At 31.0% G+C, this 17974-nt stretch overlaps 1 protein-coding gene across 2 annotated transcripts in view; it reads right to left on the reverse strand.

Moving 5' to 3' along the window:
- Nucleotides 1-17966, reverse strand: part of LOC130901656 (mitochondrial carrier protein Rim2) — a 39424-nt gene extending 21458 nt beyond the window's left edge. Inside the window, exon 1 of one of the 2 annotated variants that reach the window (XM_057813178.1) lies at nucleotides 16950-17966. In XM_057813178.1, the coding sequence (XP_057669161.1) occupies nucleotides 16950-16996 (47 nt within the window). In that variant the 5' untranslated portion in view covers nucleotides 16997-17966. The remainder of the gene's footprint in view (nucleotides 1-16949) is intronic. The other variant, XM_057813179.1, reaches the window with a different exon arrangement.
- Between the last annotated feature and the right edge of the window lie 8 nt (nucleotides 17967-17974).

A 17974-nucleotide genomic window follows, 5' to 3' on the forward strand; every position in this document is an offset into this window, starting at 1 on the left:
TATAGCTGTAGATATGCCAAAACTAAAGAAATGTTTGGCATTATTGGGAAAAAAATAATCAAATTAACCAAAATATGTGACTTTTCCTATATCTTTGCAAAATTAAGTGCTCACAAAATTGAAACTGAATATTTTTCATTTCATAAACCAATTATCATGAGAATTGTCAAGAAATAATGAAGACACAATTAGTCTCCATTCTTTCTTAACAATTGAAATTATTGATATTTTTCTTGTTTTACTTTTCATGGGCAATAATTCTACCAGTCCTAGTTTTAGCACCATCAGCGCACTGGTCGAAATGCCTACGGTACGTCTCACCTGCTGTTCAAATCTATACGAAAAAAAGGCAAAGCATATAACAAAATAATTATTTATATACATTTATTTAAAAAAAATTGATAAAATTTGACTTTGTTAGCCTCGTCGAGTCATTGAAATGGGAAATGGAAATTTGCGATTCGGTACCTCTTAAAATTAATTTTAAGATATCCAATTTGCATGGTATTTTTTTCGTCATTTCCAAAACATTTTGGTATAATCATAGATTTTTTTGAAACAATCTTGTGTTTATCTCTAGTTGCGGATTCCCGTCCGTCCGTTCGAAATAGATAATGTTCCTCTATAATAGGATATTAGCATTAAAATGAGCTAGATAACGAAGTTTTCGCAGAAATTTGGAAATTTTAGGGCAAGTAAGCCCCTATCGAATATTTCGCCAGCCGAGCTCTTTTGAGGACGAGCAACAAGTGGGAGATCATGTACAGACGCAGTATTTGTAACTAAACAAATCACAGAGAAAGCTCTAGAATATAATCGACCGGCGTCATTTGCTTAATTGACTTGACAAAAGCCTTTGACAGAGTTAGATTAAAAAACGTGGTTCACCTTTTATACAATAGACAAATACTGTTAGACATCAAAACAATCGAAGACATATATAAGGACAACAAAATACAGGCTAGTATAGACGGACAACTTCCAGAGGAAATAAACATAGGCACGGGTATAAGACATAGGGAGATTCCTTAAGCCCCCTACTTTTTACTCTCGTAATGGATAAAATAATAAAGGCAGTGAAAAGGAGGAAAGGTTATAAGATGGAAAATAGAGAAATAAAAATTCTCTGCTATGCAGATGATGCTATCCTCATAGCAGACGGTGAAGATGACCTACAAAGATTGGTTCACAAGTTTAACATAGTAGCAAAGAAGCTTAACATGGTAATTTCATACCAAAAATCAAAACACTGGTCATTACCAAGAACCGATTAGATGTAAGATAGAAATTGACGGTACCAGCATTGAACAGATTATGGAATCTAAGTACTTAGTCATCACACTATCAAGCTATGGAGATGCAGAATTAGAAGTAAAAAAAAAAACAAATAGAGAAAGCCAATACAGCAGCAGGATGCCTCAATAATACAATATGGAGAAACAAACATATTAGAACGGAAACTAAGACTAGAATTTACAAAATTGCTATAAGACCTATAATGACATGCACATCAAAAACATGACCGGACACGTCCAAACACAAAGAATGCTGGAAACAGCTGAGATGAGAATACTGAGGAGAATTACGGGGAACACACTGAGAGATCGAGTAAGTAGAGACTACATTAGAATAACATGTAATGTGGAAAAGATTAACTAGTAGTTATTGAATAGAAAAAAGAATGGAACATCCTTATACGTAGAATGACAGTTGATAGAATAGTAAAGATCGCAAGAGACAAATCGCCGGCCGGGAGGTGAAATGTCGATCGACCCCGGAAAAGATGGAGCGATAATATAACTTAAAAGCACAACAAAAGAAAGAAACAGGCAGAATTACCTATAGAAAAGATAGAAGAAGAAGAAGAAGAGCTCATTTAAGCCTAACGCCCTAGGCGATCGCCCTACTCTATCGCCGCTTCTGAATCCTACCATATTTAAAATTAAAGACAAAGAAAGTGAAGCCAAAAAATAAAATAGGTATTGGTATTTATCATCTATTTTGAAGCTTCTTTAATCTAAATAGAATATTAGGAACAAAAAATATAATGATTATAACTGTGCTCGGAAAGGATTTGCGGAGTTCAACCACTTCAAAATTATATCGCAAGATAGCGGATTAACCCACAAACTAACAACGAAGCAAAGTGGAGAAAATAATATAATGAATAAATACACACCAATGCACATAAGGTTATATTTTTATAAATACACACCAATGCACATAAGGTTATATTTTTTTAAATACCATATATGTAATACTTCTATATAGACAGTTTCTCTAAATATAAGCTGTTTCGACAAAGGAAGACAGAATGACAACGCTTTCTCTATCCTCCGAGGTTCCAGCTCGGTTCTGCACATTCTCAAGCATGCGTTAACTGTACCAGGTATCTGGAACGAGAGAGCAAATAGTATATTGTCAGCACTTTAATAGTGGGACATTCCTTCCCATTTAAACTGTCCATATACAGGGTGTCTCTATATTCGACCGACAACTCTCTACCACAGAGAGATCTCAATAAATGATTCATTTAGATATAGGAATACGAACCCTTACGGGACCTAGCTCCTGAGATATAGGGTGTTAAAAATTTTAAATCAAAATCAAAAATTTGCCATAAATCAAGAATGTCATATTTTTTTTTCAAATTTGGTGACCAATATGCTCTCGCCACTGGAGCAAATTCTTTTTTTAATTTTGTTTTAAATTGCCTGATTATTTTTAGTTAAAAAACTAATAACCTTTTATGGAGCTAAATTGAACGGTGTTGTAGAAATTTGCCTCTAAACAAAAGTCTTAAAGCACGTAAGTAATTTATAAATTAAATAATTATTACAACAATAACAAAATTGACAAAGTTACAGTAGTTGTTCAAACTGTTGTCCGCTTACTTCAATACACTTATTAAATTAAATGGAGCAATTAATATGCGCTTTCTGGCAGAAATGTTGGAGAATGTACCGTTAAATATTAGACAACACATGTGGTTTAAACACGATGGGGCATCTGTTCATTTTGCTGCAGCGGCAATAAAATACTTAAACAGACGTTTTAGAGAAAAATAGATTGGTCGAGATAGACCCAATTGGTGGCCTCCAAGATCACCTGAATTAAATCATATCGATTTTTTTAATATTTAATAACACCGTTCATTTTAGCTCCATAAAAGGTTATTAGTTTTTTAACTAAAAATAATCAGGCAATTAAAAAAAATTTAAAAAAAAGAATTTGCTGCAGTGGCGTAAAAAATAGAGGGATAAAAGTGACAACTAAGCCTGACATCGCGCCACTGGTTAAATTTTTCCAAAGTTTGTTTATGTCAAAATATTACTTTATTAAGAAGCATATTGGTCACCAAATTTGAAAAAAAATTCAAAGGTGTTCTTGATTTATGGCAAATTTTTTATTTTAATTTAAAATTATGAACACTCTGTATCTCAGGAGCTAGACCCCGTAAGGGTTCGTATTCCTATATCAAAATGAATCATTTATTGAGATCTCTCTGTGGTAGAACGTTGTCCGTCGAATATAGAAACACCCTGTAGAAATATTGCGTATATGTTAAATACGCACAAAGTAATGAGAGAGTGCTTTTTTGCAAGACAAAAATCAACTTCCGCGAGACTAGATTTTAGGTTAATGCCTTCTTTAATTATTAGCTGAAAAAATTTTTAGGTTATGTTTTTTAAATACCTACATAGTGATGAGAGAAACTAGTACGCTTTTTTCAAGATAAAGGCCAAGTGGTGTAAGACCAAGACTTTTGCGGTATTGCGTTTTATAATTATTTCCTTCTTAATCGGGCGAAATTTTAGAAGTCCGAAAGTATCGAAAATCTAGATATACCAAAACAATATGATTTTTTAAAGAAATTTTTATATCCGTTTCGATTTTCCATAATAATTTCCCAGTTTATTTTTACTTAAAACTATTTCGTTCCAAAATATTCGGAGTAGTTCTATCTCTTAGGTTCAGGTTACATTTTATATGTGTTTAATAATGTTTTTATTAGATAATTGGATTTATGTTTATATTTATTAGTATGGTTATAAATATTCGTAAGATAAATGACCAAGCAGATTTTTTAAAGTGAACGATGACTTTCCTGGGTATTTAGTCCCGTCTGATTATTGTTACTTTCGAATTACAGAATTTTAGCACCCGATGAGCACATGGGTGTACAATGCTTCAAACCCATGTTCCAAATTGACGTTTTTAAGATCTGTGTGTAGAGCAGCACAGTTGCCAATTACTCTTGCCCCTCAAACACCACATAAATGATTGGGCTCCATGAGCTTCAAAATTGTACTTTAAGCTCAAACTGTAGAATTGACGTTATGTGCGCATTTATCTCCCATTGGTAATATGCATTATTACTTGATGAAAGAGACCATAAAAGGGCCTTAGAAGGTATATATAGTAAAAAGCATAGTTTCAAAGAAGCGTTTTCATAATATTCATATTTTATATTCAATTAATCAAGGATTTTGTATTTCGGACAGGGCAATAAATAGATAAATAATGTGTGACATGTTTTCAAATTTGACAAAGAACTTTGTTCAGAAGTTTGTTCCAATTGATTTTTTGTGCCAAGCACATGCGCGTCGAGAACATGGGTTTATATCAACAAAAACGGTAACGATATAAAGTTTACAAAAAAGAAATAAAATTGAAAATCTAAACATAACGAAATAAAATAATAGTTCATCCACACGTCGAAGTTTAAGATTTAAGTGATCCGTCGTCTTTACGTCTTCTAAGTCTTTAAACAAAATAACATCTTCTCCGGGAACCGTACGTCTTTCGGATTTACAGATATTTTAACAATAATAGTACTCATGTTTACTAAGCAACTCATTAACTGTCGCGCCCTTTTCGCAGTGTTCCCAACTCTCAAAAATTCATCTCCCTAAAGCGCCAATCAATTCTATTATTTATAAAATGAATTATTAAATATTTTTAAGTAATTAATGAAATATCATTAAACGAATAATAAATTTCAAACAATTAATAAATAATTTCATTCAGCAGCATAATTTTCTAAAATCTTTAATAATAAATTATCGAAAACTTTGTGCATTTTGTGCATCATTCAGCATCCATTCAATCGATATTATGTACGCAACTTATTCTTTACAAGGTTATATATCGATATTTGAAGTTATAAAAATCCCTAATAATACCTTCTAAGTTGGGAACCCTGGCTGATCATTATATATGACCTCTCTTACAGAGGATTCGTTACGATGATGTTGGCTGACACCAAAAAACTACTCGGTAACTTAGTTACCAAGTTAAAAAATGGGATAAAACAAAAAACGATAACTAACTGAAAAAGAAATTAAACTAGAAAGTTGAAAAATTTGTAAAAATTTTTCCTGACAATAAACAAACAATATGATAGTAATTTACTAAAATAGGAAATTTTATATAGAATAGCTTCAAAATTATAATCAAAAACTGTTCTACCGCATTCCCACTTCACTCTTACCATACTCATTAGATTCGAAATATATCGCTAATAAGACAAGAAAGAAAATGTGTTCATTAACGAGCTTCACTGCTAAAGTATGCGGTTTATCAGTATGAGGGTTACCAATTATATTTTTGCCTTGGTAATACTATTCTATGTCAAACCCGATCCGGATTAACAGCTTTTTATTATAAAATAGATAAGATACAGTATAATGTTTAATTAGTTCTCCCATTCTGTAACCTGCGTTGACTTTGTTGATGCTATCTATGATTCTGCTCATAATAATATTGAACGTTATAGGACTAAAGATGTCTTAATCTGTACTTCTCAGTCTCTCACAATTTTAGTGAAAAGGATGAACTATTAGCTTAACAAAGTTATGTTTCTAAAATTGTCAGGACCCCTTTTCTCCTTTTTTATGTAGTAAGGATATATTTAGCTTCCACTCCAAATATTACAATTGGAATAAGATGACGAGTTCCTTCTTCAATTTCTCTCCTTCACATTCGATTAACTCATTGTTAATATCATTGGTGCTCAAACTTTTTTGTTTCATAGACCACTTTCAAAATTTTGCTGCATCTGGTAAACCTGCAGCTACATTATTACCAATTTCCAAATCTTGATAAAAAGTGAAGATTAAATTTATCTATGGGAACTTGCGGTGTGGTTGAATTTCAGCGACGAAATAATAGTTTCCAAAAAGAGGTTAGAATTGATTGGTTAATAGGGTTAATTATCGAAACCAAATGAATTTTGGATAAATGAATAAATCCCCATTTTTTGTCACGCCCAACGTATACCCTCGCCGAGTTTCTCGTAGACACCTGGGCCACTTTGAAAATCACGGATTTATATTATCAATATCCAGCGCTTTTCGATTTTTCAATTTTATTATTCAACTTCCTCTATTATTATTTCCGGTCCGTTGTTATTACATATTATCATTATTACATATTTCAAAGTACCTAATCGATCTAAATAACCATGAAATAGGTATATGAATAAATTCTTGAAATATAATCAAACTCTGCTGTTAAAAAAGCTGAAGACCCTCAAATTTGAGCTCTTCAACGAATTATTATTCGCAGATTTTCACGTGTTCATTGCGATTTAAATTCAATATCAACAAATTTCATTTTATCTAAATTGTTTTTAATAGATAAACTTTTCGAACAATGTAAAGTTAATTACGCACTATTAAATGCAGTTCAAGGTTTTTCTAAAAATATATTCACATATGTTGACATGATAAGTCACTCACATAATATTTTATATACCTATATCATTTTTTTCCATATTATTGTGTGATTAATATTGGATCCAATCAGAATAAAAGTAAATATAAAAAACCAGTTAGACCCAGTTTAATTTCTCTCGTGATAAATGTAAACATTTTAATAAGCACGGTCTTTTATATCTAATCCGAATTTAAGTAATTATTAAATTATTAATAAATCGATTTGTTTTTTATATCACTTACTGCTAACCCTTTCATTCATTCTATAATTACGCGTATTTATTTTAATTTTCAGTTATCCGCAGTAAACACAGAACGTGTAAACAACATAAAAATAAATTGTTCCAAACATGTTATTTCTTCTAATTAAAACTAGTTTTTCAGAACTTAATTAAACGCATTATGTTACTCTGAATAATTTTGAATGTAGGTACTAGTAACCAAAATAAGGAAATCATTTTCGGGATCAATTAGAATATTCGTAACATCAACAGCCGAATTTATATGACCTACAAGATCCCAATGAACACTGCGAGTTCGCTACATAATCAAGAATAAAATTCTAACATTTCAATTATTTGTTCTCTCCAACTGCATAAGGCTCAAGTAAGATTCATGTAATGTTTCATGTTGGTTCTACTATATTCAAGTTTCGTTGGAAATAATAATGAACAGGAGGAGGGAAACAAAAAGTCTATAAGATCTCAACCAACTCTGATATAAAATCGATATATCCACTCCCAATGTTAGAATAAGAAATTTTACGAATGATGTACGTATAAAAAAAATAAGTATATGGAGAAAAAAATATTGAGATTTTTTCATTCAGTCTGATCTTGATGTCTCGTACCCTGCTTAATATCTTTACCCATAACTCTCGCAAAAGTATCAAAATATAGTAGATCATAAGAAAAAAATATACATTAGACAGTAAACGATGTGAGGTTGATATTTTGAAAGCATTGTCCGTAACATAAATAATTTAATCCGCCCTCTCATCTTCTTGCGTCGAAAAAATACAACCATTCATTGATCAAAGAAATATAATACCAAATCATCAATTTGGATTCAGTCACGAGGTTTGGCATGATGGCCTTTTATTTAAAATCAAAAAATCCTTGCCTATTAATTACTACCAAATCCCTCATTACTACCTCCACGATCGCTATTTCTTTGTTAACTACCATGATGAACAAACACCATTTTACAAAAAAAAAACGCCGCAGTTCCTCAAGGCAGTGTCCTGGGCTTTACCTTATCTACAGGCAAATATACCAACTAACAATGATGTATTAGCAACTGCATTTGCAGATGACACCGCCATACTAGCATCGCACAGAGATCAAATAATTGAATCAAATACATTACAGCTCCATCTCAACAAGACAGAAAAATGGATGAAGAAATGGCGCATTGAAGCAAACGAATCGAAATCAGTCCAGATAACCTTCACCAACCGCAAAGGCCCAGAAGTGATTCTAAACATTCAAGCCCTACCACAACGTGATGATGTCAAATATCTTGGGATGCAACTGGACAAGCGATTAACATGGAGGAAACACATATCACCAAACGCAAACAATTGGGTTTGAAAGTAAGGGATCCAATATTGAAATTCTGGAGCGGTTCCAATCGAAGGTCCTACGAATTATAGTAGATGCTGCATGGTTTGTACCAAACTTTGTCATAGTTCGTGTTATGACTGGTATCTAACCTAATGGTGCAACCAACAATTCAGCGAAGACCCACAAAGCATATTCCTTACGACCTAGTTAGTAGGTTTTAACGAGTGTTAGTGTGTTCCCAATAGCCAAATCTAATTGATCTAGTTGATTATAGATGTAAGAGAAAGTAAGTGGATTTCTTTCGAGCATGTCAATTTGTATAGTATTGTCACATAATTTGCTTATTGTATTAATTGTTAGAGGTTGCAAATAAAGCGAGAAAATAAAAAAATATATCTTCTTGCAACGCACCAATTGCTTCAGCGCCGATCGAGTTTTGCCGGCAAGTTACAGCAGCAACCACAGCCGTTGTTTTGTTTGGTCATCCAATCGCGTCATATTAGTTGCATTTTTTCTTAGGATGTCGAAGGTTCGTTATAAATACTGTATGTACCAAAATGTACCAACACCACTATTACTGTACCAAATAAAGTATTTTAAGTATCCCTAAGGGAGAGAAATACGGAAAAAATGACGTGATGCAATGAAAAGGGACAGTAAAAGTAATAATGTTTTGTTAAATACAAGTAATCGGTTTTGTTGTGAAGATCATTTCGAAGTAACTTGAAATAGTATATTCAAAACTCAAAATTTACGATACAGGGTAGTTTGACGAAATATTGTAATAATAATATAGTAGTTTAAGATGTTACCCGTGCTTACTTTTTTTTTGCATTGGCTTGGCGTCCGTACGGGATTTAACCTGAATGTTGTTAAAGGGGCACTACTGGTTGTTCAGAACTAATAATTCAGGCTTAACATGGAGCAAATTTGACCTCTAGAGTATTTTTTAGTAAAAAATTAAATCGGTTTGATTTTCATGACAAAATCGTCAAAATGTGCAACGGACATTTTCTTTTTTATAAAAACTTTTATAAAACTACATTTTTTATGTAAGTTCATTGACACATTTTGCTAGTTATCAGGCATTAACGAAATTAAATTAATAAAATAACTATACCATGTAGAAAACAGCAGTTTTTCCTAAAGCTTTTCAATGATTTTGTGATGAAAATCAGACATTTTTCTACTCGTCCACCATAAGTCCAAAAAAAGTTAATTTGCTCCAAATTGTGATATATTTGTTTAAATTTTAATACTTGATATCTCAAAACTAAAAGGTTCCTTGCACATGAAACCTTCTTTTATGAATATGATGAATATGTCATTCTGTCGATCTGTTTGTTCATCTGGTTCATGCCGCGGATTTTAACAATCATAAAATCGTTATTTGGTGCAAGGCAAGCCATTGCAAGGAAATCTATTTTGGGCAAGTTGTCTGAGGAACCACGATAAAACCCCTGCTCCATTTTTATCAACAAATCAACTCTTTGTCATCAAAATAGCGACAAGTCACTTAAGCTAATAGGATTTTGTCAGATAGGCTGGCCGCTTTCCTTCACAATCGACGCTGATGATTTAGTACCTATTTGGAACGTATCTGGGGCGGCGGTATAAAATATATCCAGACTCCTGAACTTGAAATAAACACTGTTATTTTTGTGAAATTAAATTTTATTTATTTTCGTTAAAAAAGAATACGAGGATATAAAAAAAAATTCTTAGCCTAATATAGAACCAAACAAAATTGTCAAAATATTTTATTACTCAACATATTCTCCACTTTTATTACAGCGAACCTGCAACATCTCTAGACCTTTCAAAAAAAATTATTCTTTTTGCTTTGCAAACCAGACCTCCACAGCTTTTATTACCTTCTCGTTAGAAGAAAATTTACTAACCTTACTAACTACCATACTAACTAACCTTGTAAACTTTTTTCAGTTGAAGGAAGAGATGATAGTCGGACGGAGCCAAATCTGGTGAATAAGGGGGGTGTTCTAGTATCAAACCCAAAATCACGAATTTTTTGCATGGCAACATGAGATTTGTGTGCAAGGGCGTTGTCTTGCAAAAAACAAACCACATTTGGATAACTTTCCGCGTCTTTTCTCTCTAATTTTTAATCCCCAGTTATTGTTCTACACTTATCCAAAAAATCAATCATGATTACTCCATGGCAATACCAAAAAACTGAAGCAAGAACTTTTCCAGCAGATTTTTAAACTTCTTATGTCTTGGAGAACCAGAGTGTCGCCATTCTATTGATTGTTGCTTTGTTTCTGGATCGTAGAAATGTACCCAAGTCTCATCCATAGTAACAATTCGGTTTGAGAAGTCTACATCGTTTTCAAATCGAGCACAGATCGCACACGATGCTTCTACCCTTGCACGCTTTTGATCAACATTCAAACATTTGGGGATCCATTTTGCAGCAATTTTTCTCATGTCCAAATTGACGTGAACTACATGATGAACGAGTCCATATGAAATATTCAGTGCTTCAAATATCCGTTTTAGCCCAATTCGACGGTCTGATAAAATCATGTCATGAACTGCATCGATATTTTCGGGGATTGACACAGAAACTGGTCTTCTAGATCGGTCATCATCTTCAATGGAAAATTTACCTCTCTAGAAGCTTGCAGTCCAATTTTTCACGGTCGCATACGAATGTCATTGATCAGCAAGGGTATTAAGCATATCTTCGTAAATCTGCTTACCTCTTAACCCTTTTGAATACAGGTACAATTTTTCGATTTTCACAATATCGGTGGACATCTTTTTTCTTTTAATTTATTGCGTAACTCTGGTTTACTTTTAACGCAATATTTTGTTTATGCATGGAACTGGTCTAGGCTAACTAGATATCAATACATCCTTGTATATTGCTATCAAGAATTAAAAAAATACACCACTCAACAACAAATATCGGAACGAAATTGTTAGTTAACTGAGTTTATATGGCTTAGTTAAGATATTTGGAAACATAAAATTATCCAACTCAAAACACAAAAGTTAACATAAGAAGAATATAAAGCAACTTAAAAGAGAGTGTATATGATATACTGCTTAATTTATAGACCAATATAATAAATAGTGAATAGTTTCGATAAAATTACTTCATATTATTATATACTCATATTATTTACTCTGTTAAAAATATATGGTGGTACAAATTGTGCTGATATTACAAATCTTCGAAAGCCTACAGAATTATATACGGGGTGATTCATTAAGAATTTTCAATCTCTGAGCTGTAGATTCTAGACCTCAAAATATGATGATTCTGCTCAACATACCTTATGCAAATATTGCTAGTTTCCGAGATACGGGGTTCAAAGTTTAAATTTTGATTTCCGCAATAATTTTTTATGTTTTCACAATTTCTCTTTGAAAATTGGCAATTTTACGTTTTTTGGCATGAGGAATCATAATTTGCACTCTAATTTAACATTGCTAACAGAGGGCGCTAGTTACACTTGTTTGTGTTAATTAAATCAAAGTAAATTTTTTTGGGCTAAACTTACAACTAAAATAATAAAAAAATATTAAAAAGCGTTAAATTCTACAAAAAAAAGTTATTCTTCTTTGATTCGGCCAAGGGGCCCTGATTTAAATCCTTTAGATTGGTCGCAAATTAAGGTATTAGTTTACAAAGAAAAAATTACTTCTCTTCCACAACTGCGACGGAAAATACATAGAAGAAGCCGCGGATGTAATTAAAAATAATAGTCAAGGATTATTTGATATTAAGAGATCCTTACGAAAGCGGAACATAAAGTGTATTGAAGTAAATGGTGGGCATTTTGAGCATTTGCTTTGAAGTTTTTTATTTTTGTTTACAAATTTGTTATTGTTACATATTTAAGGAATAATAAAATTTTTTATGAAAAAATTAAAATTTATTGATTTTTTTAAAAGCAAATAACTCGATAACCACGAATCAAAGAAGAGTAACTTTTTTTGTAGAATTTAACGCTTTTTAATATTTTTTTATTATTTTAGTTGTAAGTTTAGCCCCAAAAAAGTTTACATTGATTTAATTAACATAAACAAGTGTAACTAGCGCTCTCTATTAGCAATATTAACACATTGTTGACCGGTCACGAGTTAACTCGTGTTTTTATGGCCGAACGTTGCTGACCGGCCATGAGTAAACTCGTGATCCAAAAGTCTGTACAGAGGAGAAATGACTTTTTTACGGAAGGGATCTGTTATCCTTATTGCTTGGAAGGATAAAAGAATAGTACGGATGATATCAACTATTCATGATGCTTCCATGAAATCAAGTGGTAATCGAAAAAAAATTATATATACGATACAATCAAACCTATTTAGCTAAATTTGGGTCACAGTACAATATATTAGATATAAAATGGGGACCATATGTATGGAATAAATTCAATTTTAGCGTTTTTATGTACTATGTGAATAAAACCTGAAATAGATCGATTTTTATTCTCAAATTTACAATAGTATCTCCCTCAAGCACCCCTCTGAATTAAAAGCACCCCGTCGAAAATTTTAAATAAGAAAGGGGTCTGTGGCACCTTGTTGGAAAGGGAATATAATCCTCTGTTCATCAATATAAAGTTTTTTTTAATTTGGTGCATTCATAACAAAAAATTATTTTTAGGATATAAAATTTTGATAATGTTTCTATCACAATCAGCAATATTGTCTGGTCTATTAAAATATATGTTAGAATTAATCAGGTATTTTTTCTCTGTTCTGCTAAACATCAGGAAACAATCTTTTAAGATACTAAAGTATTAGTCAAAAAGCCAAATTAACAATTGATATGAATCTAGTAGGCTACTGATATTTAAGATTTGAAGTTACTAAAAGACGTCATTATAATATTTTTGCGCGTATTAAACTTAATTATGGCTCATTTGTCCGAGACTCAAAGACTAGACATTTTAATTATGATTAGTTGTGGTAATAAAACAAAAACTCAAAAGGAGGTTTATGAAATTTTTAATAATAAATACCCTGGTCACGTTTCGCAGTGTACAGTTAGCAAAATTTAAAAAAAGAATCGTGAAACAGGACATGTAAAAAATATTGAAAAACCAGGTATAAATGTTCAATTTACTGATGAAAAAAAGTTAGGCGTATTTCTAGAGATTAAAGGCAATCTGCATAAGACAACTTGCCGCCTATAAAGTTAAGTAAATCATCTATTTTTTTCATAAAGAAAAAAACCACCCTTACAAACTTCATTTGGTTCAGGAATTGAATGAAGATAATCCTGATAGAAGGCAAGAATTCTGTGAATTGATGATGGACAGAATGAATGAAGATTTGCAGTTCATGAACAAAATAGTTTTTTCTGATGAAGCGACGTTCCATTTAAACGGAACGATCAACAAACAGAACTGTAGATATTGAAACAGAGAAAATCCTCACTGGATGAGTGAGGCACACACTCAATACCCTAAAAAAGTGAACGTTTGGGCTCAGTAGCAATTAAATTATTGGCCATTACTTTTTTGAGGGCACAGTTAATGGTGAGGTTCATCTAGATTTTTTTATTAACTTCTTAGTGCCTATATTACGATCTATTTACTACCAACAAGATGGAGCTCCATCGAATTTTGTACGGACAGTTAGAAATTATTTAAATGAGGTTTTTTACAATAGTGGATTGGAAGACATGGAACGATCTAATGGCCGGCTAGATCCCCCGATTTGACTACTCTCGATTACTTATTATGTGTATAATATAATAATAAGGTATATTTTAATAAACCAGACAATATTGTTGATTTAAAAGTTAGGATAACGGAAGAAATTAAAAATATAATCCCTGAGGTCAAACAAAATGTATGAGAATTCCAAAATTGCCACGGTTATTGTCAAGAAGTGAATGGTGATCATTTCGAACATTTAATTCAATTGTATGTATAAAAATTTTACAAAAATTAATTTTCTGTTATGATTGCACCAAATTTTATATTGCTGAATGGAGGACTAAAATTTCTTTCCAACAAGGTTCTATACGAACCCATTTCTTATTTAAAATTTTCGAGGGTATGTTTATAATTCAGAGGGGGTGGTGGAGGGGTATAATATTTTCATACCGTAAATTATCAATTCAACAATAAAAATAAACTAGTTTCGGGTTTTTTTCACATAGTACATAATGGTATAATTCAATTTATTCCATACATATGGACCACATTGTATTTAAAAAGAGAGACATCATGTAACAGATTTGGAAAATATAATTCAACTGTGTAATTGAAACACATTATAAATTATTGAACTGAGAGTTAAATTTCCTTACATCTTAAGAGTATTTTCCCGATAAATTATTCTAAATTTTGTGAAACGATTTGAACATTATACCATAGCAAAATTCCGTCTCATTAATTATAATTAAAATAATCAATGTAAAGAATATCATCCAGCTTCTATTAAAATAACACGATATAAATATAGTAATATATATTAAATCAAAGTACTTCAGCCATATAAAATATCCTGTATCAACTATCTTAAAACCTGTTTAAATCATTTCTGCGCACAAATTAAGTTTTACCAAGACTAAATATGAAATATCTTATATTCAACAAGTTTAGAGTTGAAATAGGATTCACTTTTCGAAACTTAAACAGTATATACCTAAAAAATCAGTAGAAATAAAATGCGAATTTTTTTTAAGTTTCCAGAAATAATTATTTTAAAGCCAATTTATTATATTTCTTTTTTTGTATCCTGTATTTTGTATTTATGGCCTCAAAACAAATTATGGTATTCTATGGTAGTGCTTTGAAACTTATGTTCCACAAAAACAAGTCAATTTACACTCTCACCCAGAAAACACTTTTATTTGCACTTTCTGAATTGTGACCTAGTTACACATATTGAATATCATAAAAAAATAAGGATATGATTGTGTTTTTATAAAAAATTATCACAATGGAACTTAATTTTATTATATAGATATAGTGAATACCTGTTTGTGATGACTTATTTAGTGTCTCAATAATGAAAAGACCAATGGGTTAGAGGTTATAGAAGACTTGAGTCTGCTCATAACGGGGATATAGTGTGAATAAAAGAAAGAATTTGGACCTTTTAATTAATCTCCAATTCACATTTAAGTATGAAAATAATTCAAAACTTATTAAACTAAGTATTGAAAGAAAATAGTTGAATTATTTTAAAAGGCAGGTGCGAAGCTGTTGTCTTATGTCCTGTGAAGAAAAGTGGAAAATATTAAAAACCAGTGGAAAGCTTATGAAACAAAAGAGGTAATTACAGATGAATATAAGATATAAAAGCACTGCTACCAATACTTTAAGAAAATGTAAATTGTGACTCATAAACAACTAAGATTATGTCAGATTTGAATGACTTGGAATAGAAGGTTAAAACTATTTACAATGAAATAATGTTCTAGCATGATACTGTTAAAGACACCAATGTTGTAGCTGGTAAATTGATTCGTTTTATATTTTCTTTAGCAGTACTACTAATGGGTTGAGATCTGAAAAAATGTTAGTTACTTGAATGAGTGTACAATATTGATCATTTAATTCCCGATAAATTTAGAAGCATATGTAGTATATTCATTTATATCATTTCCAACTCTTAATATTATGGAAGAGAGTTATTATTATTATTATATAATAATACCTACTTCTAGCAAATTTTTAGTAATAATTAATAATGATGCAACTTTGCCAATACTAAAAAGTAAAAAGAACAAAATCTGTAAAAATTAATGTGATTTAAATTTAGTTTGGGAGAATTGAAATGAGCAAAAAATGTAATTAAAATATGGTAAGAGAAACATAGATTTTTTTATATATCTTTATATATTATATTATATCTTTTTAAACTGATGATGAATAAAGTGAAAATGCTCTCGCGAACTAGTTATACATATCTGTTATTTGATTGATTTATAATATAATACTGTTGATGTACAAATAACTTTGGATGGATTTATGAAGATAAGATGGCGGTCAAACTAAAATACCATTAAAGGCGATTATACATTTATATTATTAAAAATTGTCTAATAAACACGCAAAATTTTCAGTTTAGTTGCTTGTTGTAAATGGTTTTGGAAGAAAATAATGGTAGGTAATTATAAATGAACATGAAGAGAGTGACCAATTTCGTGCTCAAGATTTTTATTGATGCTCATAATATTCTTTTTTTATATTTGTAAAATTTCTCGTAAAAGTTAGGTTAATTTTCGTAATTCTCATTTGATATACGATATTTAACCAATTGTAATGTTTTCAACAGTTTATTTCATTTCATATCACCATTTTAGGACTTATGCATTCTATAATAAACTATAAAAATAGTTGTTCTGCAAATATACATGTTTAATTAAGTTTGAAAACAGCAACAAACCTTAGAACAATTTATTTAATCAGAAAAAAAATAGAACCTAAATAATTGAGATAAATAAGTGAAGCCCAATAATGATAGATAAAACAATCAGCTGATTACTAATATGTCCTAACATGAAAATTGAAATCTATTTTTAGATACATTCTCCGACTATGCCAACTAAAACGTTTAAATGTTTATTTGCATTCAAGAATGCAAGTGGTTTTGGTACTTAATGTGTTATGTAATATCTTTTTAACAAATGATTAGGTTATGTTACTGAATAAAAAAGAAAAATACATACCCTCCTGCGACTAAATGGATAACAGTATCTCTCTGAATTTGAGTCATTTCACAAAATCACAATAATTTTGGAACATAAACATTAGGGTTCATTTTCTCACAGTAGCAGGTAAACACCACACATTCCTTAAAGGTTTACAAATTAATTAGATCACGATACAAAAATTTCACACGAATAAATTGTATTCAATGCACGGGGTTGTGGTTCAGATTTCTCAAAATGTAGGATAACAACTACTACGTGACAAATTCCTCGTAACCAATGCAAATCTTCATTCTTGTACTTCGTCGAAATAAAGGCGAATATACTATAAACCACAATTTGACAAGACCCCTCTTTCGGTTAATACCATGCTTCGATCACGTGGAATTGTTTACCCGGTTTATGTGTCCTAATTCAACTAATAGCTATGAATCTTTTTAAAATACTATATCCTATTGACAAGAAAATTTACTCTTAACTTACATTTATGTAAGTTAAATAACCCGATTAATAAATTGCGCACTTTCTTTCGTGTAGAAAACACTTTTAAAGTGTTTACTGTTTTTATATTAAGCGCAATGTATCAACATTCATGCAATGAAATTTATTTCCGATTACTAACGAATGCTTTAATGCCGATTTAAAAATATACCAATAACCTTCACTAGCATAAACTATTTTTTATACTGTACACTCTGAGGTTTACAACTTCGCCACCAAAATATGTAAAAACTCGATTTATCTACTGATCTGCTTGGGTTAAGTAGTTATATTTGATTTGGATTCTTGTAAATTTTGATTATCAATCGGAGTCTGCGTACAAAAAAATTAGACAGTACCGTAGCTAGTCCTAAACGTGTATTCAAATTTTAAGATTTAATTTCCAATTCCTAAAGTATTTAAATTTTTCAATGCTGTTTAATTTGGCTTGTTTCCACTTTTGAATCAACATTTATTTCACTAATGATTTGGAATATGACAACTGTAAAATATATTTTTAACCTTACATTTAAAAACAACTCGATTCTTTCAATTGTTTTCTG

The sequence above is a fragment of the Diorhabda carinulata genome, chromosome X (genome assembly GCF_026250575.1).
Source record: "Diorhabda carinulata isolate Delta chromosome X, icDioCari1.1, whole genome shotgun sequence".
NCBI lineage: Eukaryota > Metazoa > Arthropoda > Insecta > Coleoptera > Chrysomelidae > Diorhabda > Diorhabda carinulata.